The sequence below is a fragment of the Peromyscus eremicus genome, chromosome 14, assembly GCF_949786415.1.
Source record: "Peromyscus eremicus chromosome 14, PerEre_H2_v1, whole genome shotgun sequence".
NCBI lineage: Eukaryota > Metazoa > Chordata > Mammalia > Rodentia > Cricetidae > Peromyscus > Peromyscus eremicus.
Window position 1 is genome coordinate 67,763,414 of NC_081430.1, and position 19,187 is coordinate 67,782,600.

Genomic DNA, 19,187 nt, shown 5'->3' on the forward strand with positions numbered 1-19,187 from the left:
AGAAATCCACCAACTTCTGCCTCTGCTGGGATTAAAGGTAGACACCTCTTAGCACTGCCCTTCAGCTCTTCTGCTGAATTAAAGGGACTCTCCCTGAGCAGTTCAGGCATACCATTACATACCTTCATCACCTCTAAAAGGCAAACATCCTCATTTTTATCTACAAAACAAAAAGAATCTTAATATAGGATAACTTGGAACGTGAGAGCCCGCGTGTAGCAGACGGTAACCCTCAGCAAAGAGAACAAGACTCTTCGCAAGATTGGAAGGCAGGAAGTCGAGTCTGTTGGTATCAGGACTGTTTTTCCTTTCAGGCATCTGGGTCTTTGTTTCCATTCTAACTTTTCAGGGGCTACAAACCATTTGAAAACATTCCTAGGCATCTTTTTCCTTCCCTTTCGCCTTATATATTGGAAAAACTAAGCGGGTCTAGTGAGATGGCTCCCTGGGTAAAGGAGCTTGCCAAGCCTGAGTTCAACCCTGAGACACTGTGTAAAAATGCAGGGAACAGCCTGATTCCACAGAGGTCCTACAACCTCCATATTCATTACATGGCATGACCACCCACACATGCAAACACAGTAATAAAAAATTAAAAATCCAGTAACTGACTTCACAATTGCTCCTCCAAAATGCTTACATTTAGGTAACACATATACTCAGAAATATGAGAAAACATCTGACCAGAGAAAGGCCCAAGACCAAAGCCAGACCTCAAACAGCACACACACCATACCACCTGGTTCACATGTGCGGGAAGAGCTCACTGTCGCAGCCATTAGGGTTGGAGAGCTTCCAGTGAAGGCCCAACAGACTTATACATGCCAGGGGGCTGGCATCTTTTGAAGAAAGTTGTAAGAGCTGAGGTTATACCATAGGCTATCAGGCAGATCTCCAAATGGCCTCAGGAAAAGTGGAATTCTGCCAACAGTGATGGCACCACTCCAACAATGCAAAGGCAAGAGGATCACGGGAAGGACTTTGATCCACACATAAATGTGTGGATAAAAGAGCTGTTACATAACACACAACACTAAAAATGTACTTAAGTTCCCCACAGACTAAGCACTCTAAAGCTAAATACATAAGATGCTTCACTTGGTCAGCCCCAAATATAAACTTCTATACCTCAATTTTATATTATTCACAAGTACAGAAGCAATTTTGTTATTGTTTGAGGCAAGACTCTCACTACACAGCCCAAGCGAGCCTTGAACTTGTGATCCTCTTCCCTCAGCCTCCTGAGCACTATCACAGGTATGCACTATTAGACCCAGCTTCCGGAGGGTTTTTAAAGACTTATCTACAGTTATGATAGTTTACCTAATAGAGGGCTGTTGTGTGACAAAACTTCTCCTGCGGAGATGCAACACACAAGTCTACTCACTCCAGATAAGAGAACCCACCACAGATCAAAGTTCGGATACTACTAAGTCCAACTTGGCAAACCAGTGAGTTTTATTTGGGGTCACTTACAGGAATATGAGTGAGGAGTTGCTTACAAGATCAGAAGTGACTCAAGACAGCTGCACCACTGAGGCCTACCCCAGCATGGGTGGCAGCTCACAAAAGCTGGGAACCTGGAGCACACTGCACAGCCTGACTGCAGCTGACAGACTGAAGGGTGTCCCTCTCAGGTAACTCAGTCCACTCTTCAGACAGCTTGTCTGGGCTTGCCTCTCTCTTCTTTGCAGCTCAGCTTTCTTCCATCTGAGATGGACTCTGCTTTTACTGCCTACTGTGGAAGAGTAATCTGGTCAGTTTCAGGGACTTCCTTAAGCCACTTGAAGTTGTTTACCTTCTTGAATGAGGAACTTCTCTGCAGGATGGAATGTTACAATCTCAGAAGTGTTATGCAACAAAGGTATCCATTTCAGTAAACTTTTTTTTTTTTTTTTTTTTTGGTTTTGGTTTTTGAGACAGTGTTTCTTTGTGAAGCCTTGGCTGTCCTGGAACTTGCTCTGTAGACCAGGCTGACCTTGAATTCACAGAAATCTGCCTGCCTTTGCCTCCTGAGTGATGGGATTAAAGGTGTGCACCACGGCTGGCAACTTTTTTTTAAAGTATCTTTTAAATTTATTTATTTGTTTTTATTATGTGCATTGATGTATTGTTGGAGAATATTATTTTAAGGTGTGTTACTTTTGTTTATGTTGCATTTAACTCTGTGAAGCTGTGTTACTGTGCCTGTCTAAAACACCTGATATGGTCTAGTAAAGAAGTGAATGGCCAATATCAAGGCAGGAGAAAGGATAGGTGGCACTGGTAGGCATCAAGACTATATAGGAGAAATCTGGGAGGAATAAGAAGTAGCCAGAGAAGGAGGAGGACTCCAGGAGCCAGCCACCCAGCTAGACAGCCAGACAGGGAGTAAGAAGGAAAGAAAAAGTATATAGGAATAGAGAAAGATAAAAGCTCTGAGTCCAAAGATAGACAGGATAATTTAAAGTTAAGGAAAGCTGGCTAGAAACAAGCCAAGCTAAGGCTGGCCATTTATAATTAAGACTAAGCTTCCACGTGATTTATTTGGGAACTGGATGGCGGGGCCCCCCCAAAAGACCAAGGGCCAACCAACAACAGTGTATTGTCTGCATATGTCTGTGGACCACATGCATGAGTTACAGACAGTTGTGAGCTTCCATGAGTGCTGGAAATGGAACTTGGGTCCTCTGGAAGAGCAGTCAGTGTTCTCAATCACTAAGCCATCACTCCAGCTCCTCAGTAAATGTTTTAATGGAAGTAAAACATGATCATAACACCAAGGATCATTAAAATATTTTAATACTAATATACATTTTTCTTTTCTCAGAAAGACACAAAATTCTTATATATCAGTATTTAACAAAAAAATCCTATTGACATAAATATCAAATATTTCACAAACGGAATAACATTTTTCAACAAAATTTTCTCTATTATTTTGGAGCATACAATACAGATCCAAATGGAATAAGGATTGCTTCAATCCTGACAGTTTTGTAAATTTCGTCTTTCACAGTTTAGTTCGTGTACGTAACATCTCAGAGCTGATGAAACAGAACCACTGCACACTTCCCTCACCACATCTAAAAGGAAAATATCCTCATTCACAAAGTAAAATAATCTTAACATAATGTTTATATCACTCAGAAGTCTCAGACAGAGTACTCTGTGCAGTGCATTTCTTGCAGGAATCTATTGTTATGGAGAACCATTAGGGTTTGTTTCCTCTGTAAATGATTTCTGGATGTTTCAATATGCCCATCCCAAGTGTTGAAAAACTGCCTCATCTATTTACCTGGGATGCACTACAGATCATAATATGCCTCGTGCACTGTAGATCATAATATGTATCCTCTCAAATTAATGGATGAGATAGCTTAATAAATGTAATCACCAAGAGCTGAGGGGAAGAAGAAAGAAAAAACAAGAGAAGGTTTTCCTATCAACATGCACATCCTTCTCAGGTATCCATCACAGTGTTGGTGAGGAAAATGAAAGTTTAACCCTGAGAGAACATGTGAGAGAAGGGATGAAGTGTCTCACTTAAGTGTTGGCTCTGTTTCCAAGGCTAAGTTTTTCACTTACACTTCTATTTTCCAACTTTCTGAATCGTAAGACACATTTCATCAGCTAAAACACACACATATATACAGTATACAATATGGCAAACACACACACACATACAGTATACAATATGGCAAACATACACACACACAGTATACAATATGGCACATCCACATACAGTATACAATATGGTACACACACACACACACACACACACACACACACAGATTATTCAGTATGGCACTTGGCACCAACTCAACATGTTCATGAAGTACATATAAAGAATGTAAGGCACTTTCGCGGTTTACAAAAGTGAATGCCTCCAAGTTAGATATTAACCAAAAATGGAGAAATGGCCTCACAAAGTTTATAGGAATTCTGAAAACCCAGATAGGTATGGATCATCAGTGATCCTGGCCAACATCTTGGGAACCTTAGTGTGACCAAAGGACAGAGGCGTGAAATAAATAATTGGTTAAAATTACACAGTGCTACACCCAGTGTCAGGATTTAAACTGCTCTTAGAAAAAGCATAGTCCTCGTAGGGACTTCCATTTCTCGGCCATAGGAAACTGTTGTGTAGGCAGCAAGCACACAGTACACTGCTGTTCAGATGGAGTGACGATGCCACACGTTAAAGACACTTACAAAGAGACTGACACCAAAGACTGAGTTTGTTTTGTGCTACTTAGAAATGTGAAATTTCATGTATTTTTTTTTTAAATCAAGCATTTTCAGTTTTCACATAAAAACATCGCTAAATAAATGTAAGCTTTCCTGATGCTTCAGATTAAAAGAATGTCACACCCTACAATATATTGGGACATATTTTTTCCTAGGAAAGAAAAAAAAATTATAAAGCCGAACACTGATTTAGGGAACAGTCCATTTTTATGCCGACTTCTATAGGAGCCCTTCCTAAATCACAGTGGGCTGGGTAAATCTCTAACAAACTCGGGGTTTCAGGACAGGCATAGAGCACTTCACTTCTGTGCTCATAAGAATTTTTTAAAAATTATATCTGTTATCTCCTATTAATAAGTCAGTGGTTATTTTAGCCTAAAAAGTATGGTTTTACAATAAATTTCTTAAATTATAATTTAAAAATACAACTGGCACACCCTCGTTGCTTGTGTAGGGAACATGACACAGCTCCCTTCATTGTTCATAACTTAAATCTCTGCTGCACTTCATCTGCTATCATTCTGGAAATCGCCAAGGAAGAGGTGGCGGCAGGGGAAGGCGCATTTCTCACGTGAAGAACACGATCTCCAATATCTCCAGCTCCTCCATCAAACACAAAATCGTCTATCAGATTTCCATTTCTGTCCATGGCCTGGGCTCGGACTCCAGCTGGACCTCTGCAGAAGCAAAAACAAAGTGTTAATCATGGGAGCCAGAGAGACAGGACAGTCTACGAGGTTTCAGAATATTCTTAAGGCAGTAAGACCTTTATCCACTTGCTTTATGTTCAGCAAAGGGCTGTGGGAAATACTCTGGCCAATGCATATCCTTAGCTACAGCTGAATGACTGTTAAGTAACAGTGTAATAAATACTACCAAGTAGGGGCTGGAGAGATGGCTCAGTGGTTAAGAGCACTATCTGCTCTTCCAGAGGACCGGGTCATGGCAGCTCAAGACTGTCTGTAACTCCTGTTCCAGGGGATCCAATACCCTCACACAGACATACATGCAGGCAAAACATCAATGTACATAAAATACAAATAAACAAGTAATTTTTAAAAAGACTATCAAAAAATATCCAAGTAAATATTACTTATAAATATCTGTTCTTTTCTAAAGAAGCAGGCAAATTCACATTCAATTAGACTAGACATTTTTTAATTTAAAGTCATAAAATTATTATTATTATTACTAGAAACCAGTCAATGGCAATCATAGAAATCAGTGGTGGCAGCCAAGACCTTTTATATATCAGTGGAAGTAGGAGCTGGTTCCAGCTACATACATACTCCATCTAGTCTATTGTTCTTTTGTATTTTGTTTTGACAAAATATTATTATAATTTATAAAGAAAATAATATATCCTAATTTGGATTTTTAAAAATTTCTTAATAGTTTAACCTCCAATGTAAGGAAAACCTTCAATTAATTAAAAAGAAATGGCAAGCATAAAAATGAATTAATTCAGCAGCATGTTAATACTGTAGCAAGTCAACTTATCAAGTTCTGCTTTTTGTTTGTTTTGTTTTGTTTGAGGCAGGGTTTCACTTTGTAGTCCTGGATGTCCTGGAGCTCACTATGTAGTCCAGGCTGGCCTCAAATGCAGAGATCAGCGAGCCTCTGGCTCTGGGTGCTAGGATTAAAGGCGTGAGTCACTACACCTGGCTTTATGCTATTTTGTAATTAATGTGTTTTGTTTTGTTTTTTCCCAAGACAGGGTCTCATGCAGCCCAGGCTGCTCTTGAATTCCATGTGTAGCCAACAATGACCTTGAACCTTTCTAGATTCACTTTTAAAAATTTTACTTGTATTGGGGTAGCTTCATCTTTTTTTAAATTTTTTTATTTTATTTTATTTTACGTGCATTGGTGTCCTGTCTGTATGCATGTCTGTGTGAGGGTGTCAGATCTTGTAGTTACAGACAGTTGTTAGCTGCCATGTGGGTGCTGGGAATTGAACTTAACCACTGAGCCATCTCTCCAGTCCCAATTTTAAGACGAGGTGAAGATGCCTAGGGTAACTGAATTGTTCCTGCCCCATGCTGGGCAGAGGAGGGATCCTGAACACAGGCCAGGGACACCTTTTCTTCAAGACCAAGGTTTATCTGCTCGGGTTGCTCAGTGGATGATCTTGAACACTTGCTTGCAGACCACACCCATGCCCTCTTATCTCCATGATCCACTGGGTCCAGCCACATCCCTCCTTCTCACCCTTCTGCACACACCGGAGCTTGTCCCCATCCCAGCTCTCTATGGTCATGCACTTGAAGTCACCCACGCCTGTCAGATCCTCCTCCAACTCCTTCCCAACCTGGAAGTCCATGATGTAGTTCTGAAAGCTGCTCAGTGTTTGGTTGCCTTCCTGTATGATCTTTGTCTGGCTTTGGTAAACTGGCAATTTTCTAGAAGGCCACGCTGACATGGAGCCCACACAGGTATTCCTTGAAATTCTCATTGCTCAGTATCTTCCAGTACCCACTGAAGACCACAGACATTTTGGGGACTGACTAGGGATGGTCATGGTCTGCCAGAGAGAGCAGGAGCACCTCAAATTTGCTGATCCTAGTCTCTACAAACTGAGTGCTGGGACTATAGATATGTACTACCACGTCCAGTTTATCCCCAGCCAAGACTCTGTTTTGTAACAGAGGAAGATTTTTAGATATAGATTTCTGCTGTTCTATAAAATAGTCAAAATTTACAGATGAAGTTTGAATTAAATGCTTTTAGAATCCAAAATCATCTCCTTTGAAAGTTTTCACTTTCAAAGCAAAGTGAGAAAAAAAAAAATCTGTGTACTATCAAGACACAAGAAGTCAGGCAATCATGAACAGTTTTTATTGATTCTCAGCTCAGATAACAACCTGAGGATACAAAGAACAACATGATAACACTGTCCTAGAATTCAGCCTGCCTGCACAAGGACAAGGACAAAAGGAGTCACCATCGACCAGGAGCTTAACGTGTGCCGGAGACCATCTCATTTACCCTTACAACTGCTCTGAGAGGCTGGTGGAGTATGTGTGTAACCTCAAAGAAATAAAGAGATCAAGCAGCTTGCCTGAAGCATTCAGGGACACTGTTCACAGAGCTAAGTAAGAATCACAAGGGTGAGAAACTGTATGATAAAGGTAAATGATCAGCTCTAGGGAATCAAGTTTGGGGTTGGAAGAATTTCCAGGTGAGCATCTGCTACGGCAATCGGCACACAAAAAGGATGGCACCAAAATGACCATTTCGGAGGACAGAGATGCACGTCAGCGTGGGTCCCTTCTCTGTACTCCTCACAGCTCATCTGCCTCACCAGCAGCCCTCCTTGATTTCCTCAGCAAAGAGTGCTGTTGCTGGTTAAAGTGCCCCTGGGTTCCCGTCACCCTGTCCCGTGTCTTCCAGGAGACAGCCACTGGTGTGCAGCGTCCTGTGTAAAGTTACTTTCCTCCGTTCGAGCTTCAAACTGTATGTTCCTCTTTTCCACTAAGTATGCTGGAGTTAATACTGATGAACCACAGCAAAGAATGTATCTACAGTTGTTTCTCACACAAAGACAAATTATCCCTCAATACCTTTTGCCTAAGTGTTCAAAATCTATAACTCAAACTAAAAATGAAACACTATCTTTTTCTTAAGATCTTCCTGTAGCTCAAACTAGTACAAGATGTCTAAACTACAAACTCTTCCTGTTTCGTTTTCAGTGCCTTCGGGAGCCCCATGGTTCTCCCTGCAGGGTTCTAGAATTTGAAACCTTAGGTAAGATAAACCAAAAATGCCCTGAGGGTAGACAATGTTTTGTACAACACCTAGCTCATCTCCATGTCTAGGTTCATGTGTTGCGGATCATAGGCCTTCATTCAATAAGGCTACACACTATATTCCTCTAATTCTTTTAGCTTTTAACAATTTAAGAACTAAAAGGATGATTTAGCAAATTAATAACTATGAACTGAATTATATTTAATGTAATGCTTGCTATTTGTAGCTAAATACAATGGCAAGGTACATCCTAGATAGTAAAATATGTCCAGCAACAATAGCAGCTGAATCTATCATTATGTATATTCTTCCATCTGAGACATCCTGCCCTGCATTATTGTCACATGGCAGATATACAGTGGCGGGGAAAAAAAGCTATGAAAAGTTGTGACTGACATCTTGGGCTAGTCCTATGTAGGCTAGCTCATCATGGGATCTACTGCCAATATAAATCTGTATTACCGTATGAACACATGTCACTCAGAGGTGCTGCTATGGAGAAGGTAAACAATTCCAACCTAATTTCTAGACATGAGGGAGCAGTGATTTTCCTACTGGATTATGGGAGAATATGGTTTTTATGTAGGCTCATCTTATCTTCTGGCAGGCGCTAGGATGGAATCCTGTGCCTTATATGTACTGGGAAGAGCTCTACTACTCTACTCATATGGCAGCCCTATATGCCTAGAACATGAGATCCTATAAATGTCCTGTGAAAGAATAAATAATACCAGTATTCTGTAAATGGGGCAGAAGCAGTCTACGCTAGTTGTTAAGGGCCTAATTCTGTAACTTATCTGCTGACTCTCACCTGGTTCTGAGTCTCAGCGGGACCCTAGCTGAGGGAATCCTGTGGGTCTGTGTGTGTCTAGGCGAGTCCCTCTGTACAGGTTTGCGTTTGTTTTTGTCACATGTTCTGAGGGGAACTTTTTTTTTTAATGTAAAAAAGCAAAAAGAACTTCTTTGTATGAATTATCGTTACCATTTTGTATGATAAATGTTTCAACAATTATACAAACATAACCATTCTTGTTTTATCTATACCCTGACCCAACATCACCTTTTTCCAATGGATTTAAGGCATAACCCTGATGGCATACCATTTGACGTCAATGTGTATGCAAACTATGCTTATCAATAAAGTATTACATGCTTAGTATTGACAATATTGAGCCCATATCAGTCAAACTGGCTTCCAATTTTAATCTCTAATTTATAGACAGAGGGACAGGGAGAGAGAGTGGGGAAGGGGGATGCTGACTGAGATTCAAGCTGGATCAAACATATCTGGGTCCTCGTTTATAAATTAACTTCTCTGTTTATGTCCTTACACTTTTAAATTCTCACACTCTCACATCCTAATTCCCAAGGCCGGACAGATAAAATTCCTTGATACATTTTGGTATCAAGGGAGATATTTTTTAACTAAGAGACCCTCAGTTTTGAGGCATGGTGGCTCATGCCTTAAATCTCAGCACTTGGGGAGGCAGTGGCAGGCAGATCTCTGTGAATTCAAAGTTCTACATAGGGTTCCAGGCCAGACAGGGCCTGTCTCAAAAATTAAAAATAAATAAATAAAATAAAAGGCATTCCTTAGGTTCTAACTTTCTATTTACATTGATCAAAAGCCCCCTTTCTACTATCTGGGGGGAAATTAAAATATAAGTTCCCAATGCTCTATTATCTTGTTCTGTGCGATGGATATACACAACTTTCAAACTTCACAGAGCACTTAGTAGGTGCCTATTTCACTGCGTGTGACCCATACATCAATTAGAAACACAACTCAAAGAGAAGAATGTAAGACAGGGAGAAGGACTGCAGAACGCCATCTCCTGAGCACAGCACGAACACTGTAATCACAGCTCACTGCAACTGTGGTTACCTCACTGGGTATGCACAAGAACAGGCCTGTTAACGGTCAGGCATAGAAGGAGGACCGAAGGGGGCCCGACTCCTCTCTGCTGAACTAGTGGTTACTGTAATTCTGGGAAGAGTCACTGCTTTCGGCTCTGTGCCCACTGGTGAGCCCACAAGGCTCCAACGAAGAGTTCCGAAACAATTTCACAGTCACATCTGATCAAGCTCAGTAAGTCACATAACAACAGAAACCATGAATCTGGGATGGGGCTGATAGGAATGGAAGAGAGGAAAAAAGGCTGAGGAAGAAGGTAATCCGAATGCATTCTATGCATGTATGAAATTGTAAAAGAATGAACTAAATTTAAAAAAGGTAAAGAACATCTGTAACCCAACCTTCTCACTCATTAAAATCTTTCCTACTGCTCTAGAGCGGCATCAGTACCAACTCCTCTTGGCAAATGGGTTTTCAATTTCTTCTGTTTTGTGTATATGAAAGTATCCCCTGCTTTCCCTCAGTACTGGCTATATATATATTTCAAAGATGTTTCTTATATTTTCTCTTTGAATTTTGTAGTGTGGCAGTTACCTAATTCTCTAGACTAGTGCCTCTCAACCAAGGGAAAGTCTGCCCCCTAGAGGATACTGGCAATATATGGAGACATTTTGGATCATTACAAATGCCAGGGGTGCTAAATGTGAACTATCTAGCGCAAAATGTCAGCAGTACTAAAGTTACAGAAGTGTCTTGCACTGTATTTTATAATGGCATAATACAGTTTTCATTCTGGAAATTTACTTTTGAATTCCCTAATAATACATCTAACAAAATGAAATGTGGGAAAAGGGGAATCATTGCACATATGACTACATCTTTTTACATCCTTACAGTGCTGAGAAAGTACAGTAGCATTAACATGTAGGCACCGTATTTATCAGAAACTATCTTAAGGAGCTTAGAGCTAATAGTAAGAGCCTTGGTGACAAATCACTTAACAATACGTTTGTACACCTTATGTATATATCTAACAGAAAATAACTCCACATTCCAGTCTAATGTATTACCATAAATTGTTACCCACAATGCCTTGCTAAGCACTGAGAACATGATGAATGTCCTTCGGTGGCTACTGATATTTAAGGGTACAATTTCAGAGTAGCACAACCTATGAAGTGCGGCTTCCATTAGCTTGTTGTTCCTCTGCGGTGCTGGGGATCCAACTCAGGTGCTCACGTATGTACGCTGCTCATGTATGCATGCTCTGTCAGCTTTCACTATCTAACACTGCTTACATGCTTTTGACACACTACTAACAGGACATTTATGGTTTGAATACACTGGGCTGCATGACAAGTAAGGCAAGGCAGACTGTGACTTCAAGCTGTGAAAACTACTAATGATCTTATTATTTAATATTTCAGACACACATACAGAAGTAAGTCACCAGAGATGAGGTAGAGGTCCATGTGGTGGTCACAGATCCTGATCTTCCCTCCCTTGAGGTAGCCACTCTCCCGAATCAGGTACTTATTAGTTCTATGATTGCTTTTTATTTATGGTGTTCCATAAAAAATATGTAATATTATACTTGTTTTTCAACTCATGCAAATGATATCAAATACATCTTCCTTGTGTTTAGTAAATTCATAAGTTTAATGGCTAGAGGAATCAGAATCAATCAAGAGAAAGAATGCACAGGATCACTAAATATATTCAGCATCTCTGTCTCTACAGAGGAACCCATCTGTGATTGAGCTGACTGTCCCCACATGCACCTGCAAATGGGTTGGCCTCAGGCTTCTATAAAAGGGTGGTAACTGAATATGGGAAGTGAATTCACCACCACAGTTTCAATACAGAACCCCAGAAGCCCATCCAACCAAAGAGTATTGGTGGCAGTAATAGAAACCTGATTTAACCAGTGTGTTTTCAGATATAAGACATTATAAGCCTGCAACTGCAAACCACTGAGAACATAAAAGTCTTTGTTTGTAAGTGAGCACAAGAAAATAAAACCTGAAATTTTTTTTTTAAGCCTCGATATTTTTATCCCTTCCATTTCAGAAGGTGAGTAGAAGAGATAATAAAGAAATCATGAACTGGGTTTTTAATAGTTCTTCTAAAGAGTCAAGGAGCATGGTCTCAGAACGATACGTTAGAGACAGGTTTAGAACAGGAAGGTCTCCCCCACCCCAAGGGGAACAGGTGACGTGACTGTTACTCTTTTCAGATGCACAGTCAAGCTCACTGACATGTCACACCAGGCCAGTTCCAGCAGCTGCTCAGAGAAAGTAGACATTGGTGCTCTGGAGCGTCATGGAGGGCTATATCAAAATACAGTATGAATACCTCAAAAGACACTGTTGATTAGGCCTAACAACTGCCATGGACACTGAAAATATCACCAAAGAGGAAAAATACGTGGGCTTGGATGATATTCAGGATCTACACATCAAGTCCAGAAACTCTTTAATTCTAAGGAAAACAAAAACAAAAACAAAAACACCAAAACTTTTCCTGACACCTCTGTATCAAGAACTTAGATTGATTACTGCCACACTACTCCCACTTCTGTCCTATAAACAGAGGTGGACATGAACAGAAGCAGAGGGGGCTGGAGAGATCACTGCGTGGCTAAGAGTTCTTAACCTGAATTTGATTCCCAGCGCCCCCTATGGGCAACTCACAACCACCTGCAACTCCAGTTCCATGGGATCCAATGCCTCTGGCCTCCTCAGGGAGCTGCACACATGTGCACATACCCCACCCTCACCCCCACACAATTAAAAATAAATCTTTTTTTCAAGTAGAGAAGAACACCAAGAAGTACGTGTCTAAAGATTTTTAAGAGTCGATCCAGTCGGCACACACCTTTAATCCCAGAACTCAGGAGGTAAAGGAGGCAGATCTCTGCGAGTTCGAGGCTAGCCTGGTCTACAAAGAGTTCCAAGACAGCCAGAGCTACATAGAGAGACCCTGTCTCAAAACAATAACAACAACGAACAGAGGGGTAGATCATTATAAAGACCCAGCTCTAAGGGCTGTGATACAGTAATGCAAAAGGGATTCAAACCTCTTGGGGAAAGAGAGCAAAGATTCAGAAGATGGGTTGCCTGAAAGAGAGCCATGGCCAGCCAGACCTGCCTTCCCAGTTTACCGTCCTCACCACGTTTCCTTACCGAAGCACATCGTTGGTGGTGATTTCAGGGATGAACTTCTGAAGATGCTTCACTGTTTCACTGAGGAAACAGGCTTTATACATTTCATTTGCTCCGTAAGAGAAATGCTGAAGCACCATTTTAATGAAACCACTAAGTGAAGAAAGAAGACTTTATGAGACAGAGGAATCCTTTATTACTACAAAATATCTTTACATTACAGTTATTAGATTTTTTTTTTGGTGGCATCCTATAAATCTATAAAAAGTCAGAAAAATTATACAATAAAGAAACTTTTGGCCAAGATAAGGAGAGGAATTCATTCATACTTAAAATTTATAAGGACTGTGGGTTCAAGCTGTTCGTCTACAAAGCTGGCCAACATTAAGGCTTTCAACACACTCCAAAAGCACTTTAATACAGGGCATTGAACAAGTGAGACGCCTTTCCTAGTTTAGTCAGGTACAATACTCTAGTAGTGGTCCTCAAGGGAGATGCTCTACACATACTGAAAAGTTCCACCTAATCCTTCTGCTACAGGATCTGCAGAGGACAAAACCCATGTATAGTTTAGAATGCTTTCCAGTGGTTTAATAGAAAATCTCCCGAAGAGAAACATTACTAAAAAGACCAGAGGGCTTGGGAGACCGCTCATTTGGTAGCGTTGCCATGCAAACAGGAGGACCTGAGTTTGGATCCTCAACACCTACGTAAAAAGCAGGCATGGCAGCACACGCCTTTAGTCCTGGCACTGGAGAGGTCGAGAGAGGAGAATCCCTAAGGCTTGCTGGCCTCTAATCTAGCTGAATAGGTGAGCTTCTAGTTGAGTGTGAGACCCTGTCTCAAAAAAATTAGGCAGATAGTGATTGAGGAAGACACCCGACATCAAACTATGGCCTCCACACACACGTGCATGCACACAGAAAAAACCAAACAGAATACTTCATGAGGCTATTTCTTAGAACAGTAGAGAATCTGTGTCATAATCTATACAATAGCACCCTTAGATTTACACACACACCCCATCTCATCAGTAATTTATCTAATAGCTTACAAAACAGTGGTAAAAAGCTTGAAATGATGTTCTCAGAGTAAGTCCTATACGTTTCAGATCTTTTAGCAACATTTAAGATATGGACCACCAGATGTATGAATGAATGGCTTTGGCCTTACTTTCATTTTAGCTAAGACATCATCACAATCTTTGTGAGGTAGTTATCCATTATACTCGGCACTAGGTATACAGTCCCATGGAAAAAAACCTGTTTGGTATATGCAAGGCTCTAGTTTTGATCCTTAGCATCAAAATCAAATTATCAAATTTAGGCTTATTTCAGAAAGATTTTAATTTGGATTAATAAACAACAACAACAACAACAACGACCACATATACGAGGATCTATTCCATTAGAATATCAAACACTTTCCACATTAAGAAAAGTAAGCACATAAAATCATCTTAGGGTGACTGTTACCTCTTGAGAAATATTTCTGTAACATCTCTGGCATTGAAGTCGAAGGGTCTGTAACCTTCCCGCTTGAAGGCAAGCACCGCATTCGGCCCCAGCCAAATAGTGCCGTCCAGCTTTGGTGTGAAGTGAACCCCTAAGAAAGGAAAGCGGCTATCGGGGACCTGCGGAGCCAACACAGCAGCCAGCTGTTAATCTCATCCGACACTCCACTCTACTGCAGATACAGATGTCTAACGGGTAAGAGAAGACAGTTCCCTCTAGACATCTGGATGCATTGTGAGTCGTATTCAGACAGCCTTTTGTGGTTTAAAATGCTACTGACGTTAATATATGTTGTTCCACCTCTCCGTATTTCTGGGTAAAGGGGGAAAAAGATAAACTGTTCTAATTCATATTATTTCACCTGGTTCAACCTAACATACTTGTGGGGACTTGTTCATCATCAGGGTAAACACAGGCAGAAGAGTGAGCTTTTTATTTAAACACCCTGACTTTTACCCCTGGAACTAGAGCAGGCACCCATACAAAGTGTACCGCTGTGAGTTGGATATTTCTTTTACTACAGAGCAGGGAGGACCTGGATTTCTTGTAGTACTTTGTGGTGATATATTGTGTACCCTAATAAAATTTGCCTGAAGGTCAGAGAACATAACAAGCCACTAGATTAAACATAGAGGCCAGGCAGTGGTGGCACACACCTTTAATCCTAGCACTTGGGAGGCAGAGATCTGTTTGGATCTCGGTGAGTTCAAAGACACCCAGGACTACATGAGATTGATCCGGTCTTGGAGAGAAACAGAGCCAGGCAGTGATGGCGCACACCTTTAATCCCAGTACTTGGGAGTCACACACCTTTAACCCCAGCACTTGAGGTCTCATGCCTTTGCTTGGGAAGTCACACACGTCTTTAAGCCCAGCACTAAGAAGGAAGTGACATGATGGGCGGAGAAAAGTATATAAGGCGTGAGGAGACAGGAAGTGAGCCTTTTCGGCTGAGGAAGCTCTTTCAACTGAGGCCCTTGTGGCTGGAGCTCTTTCAGGCTGAGGAGCTGGTGAGGTCAGAGGTGGTGGCTGTGGCCGCTCTGCTTCTTTTGATTTTTCAGCTTTCACCCCAATATCAGGCTCCAGGTTTTTTATTAAAAGATCATTTTAGAAATTTGGTTTTTGTACTTCCATGGTGTATCGTGCTTTCTGAGACACGCAATGCCCATGAGAGCAGAAAAAGGCTTTAGGGAGCAACCAGCAGAGACGGATGAAATGACCACCTACTCAGCCCCCAACCCTCTCTTCTAATGCAGGGGAAAGCTTTTCTTTTCACTTGATGCCCACAACCAGCTCCCTAAGTAAGAAGACAGAAGCATCACTACCTACCGGATAAATATTTCCTTTTACAAGGTAGCCTTTTTCTGGCTTTAAGAGCAGGTAATCTCCCCGGAATGGGACAATTTGAGGATCAGGATTACAGCCACTCAACTCCGAAATACGGTCTGAGTAAAGTCCTGCACATGTCACAACATAGCGACACTGAACTTCCTCTCCCTGGTACAAAATAAAAGAGCCTGGTTAGTTTCTAAATATGAGAAAGAAAATGTGGCACAGTATTTGTCTATGTGAGAACTTATTGCAAAAAACAAACAAACAAACAAACAAACAAACAAACAAAAAACCCTCCAACTGAATGGAGAATCAACAGAGGTTGAGATAAAGGAAGGTTGGGTTTAATTAACAAATTATATGCATGCATGGAAACAGCACACTGAATCCCATTATATAGTTGATTATGCTAATTAAGATACTTTTGTGGGGTGGGTGGGGATGAGGGCAGTCTTAGTACGTAGCCCTGGCTAACCTGGAACCTGACCAGGTTGCCTTGAACTCACAGAGATCCACCTGCCTCTGCTACCCAAGTGCTGGGATGAAAGGAGTGTGCCACCATACCCAGCTATACATGTTATTTTTGAAAAGGAATATACTTGTATAAAGAAATAGATAGATCAAAAGGGGGAAGACAGATGTTAAAAAATAAGAATAAATAAACATTTTTTTTCTAAAAGAAGAAATTCAATGTAACTATCAGCAAAACTGGACCCTTCTTTTATAAAACTCACAAAGATGAATTTGAAGCTGGCTATTGTGGCAAATTCCTATAATTCCAGAACTTGGGAGGCTGAAACAGAAGTGAGTTCAAAGCCAGCCTGGACTACATCCCAAACACCAGACCAGCCAGGGCTACTGAACAAGACCTTATCTCAGAAAATTTCTTTAAAACATTGACATCTGAAACGGAGTTAAGATTTAAATGTAAAGCCTACAACTGCAGAATGTGAGAAAGCAGAGAAGATGCTCTTGATGCTGGCCTTGGCAATGATTTCTGGAGACAGCACCACAGCCACAGGTAAAAGAAGCAAAAATAACAACTGGACCACACCAGACTCAAAGCTGCTGCCCAGGAAAGGAAAAGGTACTTGCAAGCCATACACCTGACAAGGGTCAGTTCCTGACCTTGTAAGAGGAACTCAAGAACTCAAGGGCAAAAAAGCAAACTTCCCTTTGAGCCCTGAGCTGTGTGGAGGTTGGTCCCCCAGGAAGTGACCTAAAACTGCAGCAAGAACCTGAAGAGACACCCTTTTCGAACATGTATAAATTACCGATAATTAATGAGAAAGATGCTTGACACCACGAATCTTCAAAGAACTGTAAGTCAAGACCCTGGGGGCCAGGCATGGTGGGGCACACCTTCAATCCTGGTGCTTGGAAGGCAGAGGCAGGAGGATCTGGTCTATAGAGCAAGCTCCAGGATAGCCAGTACCACAAAGAGAGACCAAAACCAAACAAACAAACCCCTGAGATATCCTCTCACACCTCTTAGGAAATACATCATTTGTCTATATATTACTGATTATTTCTTTATCCTCATTCTCATGGGCTAATTTTGTTCCTCCAGAATTCCTAAGTTCGAGTTCTATCCCCATTAGAGAGGCAATTAAGGTTAAATGAGGTCATAAGGATGTAAGCCTGATCCCAAAGGTTTGGTATCTTTTCAAGAAGAGATACCTGAGATCAGACATGGAAGGAGGAGCCACTTATAACCAGGGAGAGCTGGGGATGCAGCTCAGTAGAGGGGTGCTCACCTGGCACCTTAGAAGCCCTAGCCACTAATTCCAGTTACCTAGGTTCAACCTCTAGCATTCAAAAGCAGTAACACATGAAACCAGGAAGGAAGACCACACCGGAAATTAACCCTGACAGCACCTTGTTATTGGCCTTCTAGGTGCCAAAGTCTGAGAAAATAATTCTGCTGTTTAAGTCAGCCAGTCTGTGGCTTCCTCCCAGCAGCCTCTCCTAGTCGTGTGTTATCTAACACAGAGTTCCTCAACCTCAGCACTACTGCCATTTGAAGCAGTATACTTTGTTTGGGGGGGCCTGTTTCCCTAAAGGATGTTTATCTGCATCCCTGACCTCTAACAGTAGCCATGACCCTTTCCTCCAGTTTCGACAACCAAAAGTCTCCAGACACTGTCACTGTCCCCTAGGAAAAATAATTCCCAGTTGAGACTACCAATCTAATGTAAGATGTTTAATAATGATCACCCTTATATCTCATCACTCATATTGAACTTCTCCCAAAGACAATGGTTTCAGTTTTTTTGTTTGTTTGGTTGATTTTTCGAGAGAATTTCTCTATGTAGCCCTGCTGCCCTGGAACTTCCTCTATAGACCAAGCTGGCCTTGAACACACAGGGATCCGTCTGCCTCTGCCTCCTGAGTACTGCCCTGCAAGACAGTGGTTTTTTAAATCTGTTTTGGAGAGTTAGCATGTTCCACTAACATAAGGAATAGTTACATCTTATTAGATGAAAACATAATTTTGCCACTGTCTTTATTTGCTGGTTAAGTACAGTTTTAACAGAGGCATGTGTCCCTCATCGGTTGGACACAGTGAGGGATGCTACAGAACTGCAGTGTCCACCTCAGCAACTGGCTTCTCAGATTGCATGGAAAGCCTGGGACCCGCCAGCTTCCTTCTAATCTGGATATCCCCACAAGTGCTCAGGCTGAATTCTACACAAATCCTCTCCCACTTAGGAGTGACTCTGCTCTTCTCACTGACACTGAGGGACAGGGAATGTCCTGTGGCTCTTGCTTTAGACTATGTGAGAACGGAGGAAAGCAGTCATCTCCCTCTACACAACCTATGCACTCTTCCCAAAGTCCCTAAATCAGTTGTTAGTAAGTCAATGTACAGCAGCTGGCAGAGTGATCAAGTATCTACCCGCTTGGGCGGTGGTGGTGAAGAGATGGCTCAGTGGTCAACAGAACTGGCTGCTCTTGCAGAGGACCTGGGTTCGCTTCCCAGCCCCCACATGGTGACTCCCAATGTTCTGTGACTCCAGTTCCAGGGATCCAATGCCCTCTTATGGCCTCAGAGGGCACCAGGAACACACACACATTGCACAGACACACGTGCAGGCAAAACACTCACATGCATACAATAAGATATTTTTTTTAATTCTCAAAAGACAGGAAAGAGGGGAGACTAACTGGGAAGAGAAAGCTGAGTAACAGAGCAGTGCATCTGATCAAAGTATTTCATATGCGTGCATAAAAAACACAATAATAAAGCCCGTTATTATATGCAATTAATATATGCTGATAAAAACATTTTACAAACCCATACAGTGACTGGCTCCCAAGGAACCACAATTGAGGTTGTGCT

General features: G+C 41.5%; 1 protein-coding gene and 1 pseudogene across 1 annotated transcript in view; both read right to left on the reverse strand.

The window, feature by feature from the left end:
• Positions 1-4,453: 4,453 nt before the first annotated feature.
• L2hgdh (L-2-hydroxyglutarate dehydrogenase) overlaps positions 4,454-19,187 on the reverse strand; it is a 30,216-nt gene continuing 15,482 nt past the window's right edge. The window contains exons 7-10 of the mRNA XM_059279636.1: positions 15,842-16,009; positions 14,474-14,631; positions 13,020-13,151; positions 4,454-4,907 (exon numbers count right to left, since the gene is read on the reverse strand). Coding sequence (XP_059135619.1) covers positions 4,712-4,907; positions 13,020-13,151; positions 14,474-14,631; positions 15,842-16,009 — 654 coding nt within the window. The 3' untranslated portion in view covers positions 4,454-4,711. The remainder of the gene's footprint in view (positions 4,908-13,019; positions 13,152-14,473; positions 14,632-15,841; positions 16,010-19,187) is intronic.
• Positions 6,348-6,724, reverse strand: LOC131924364 (retinol-binding protein 1-like; annotated as a pseudogene).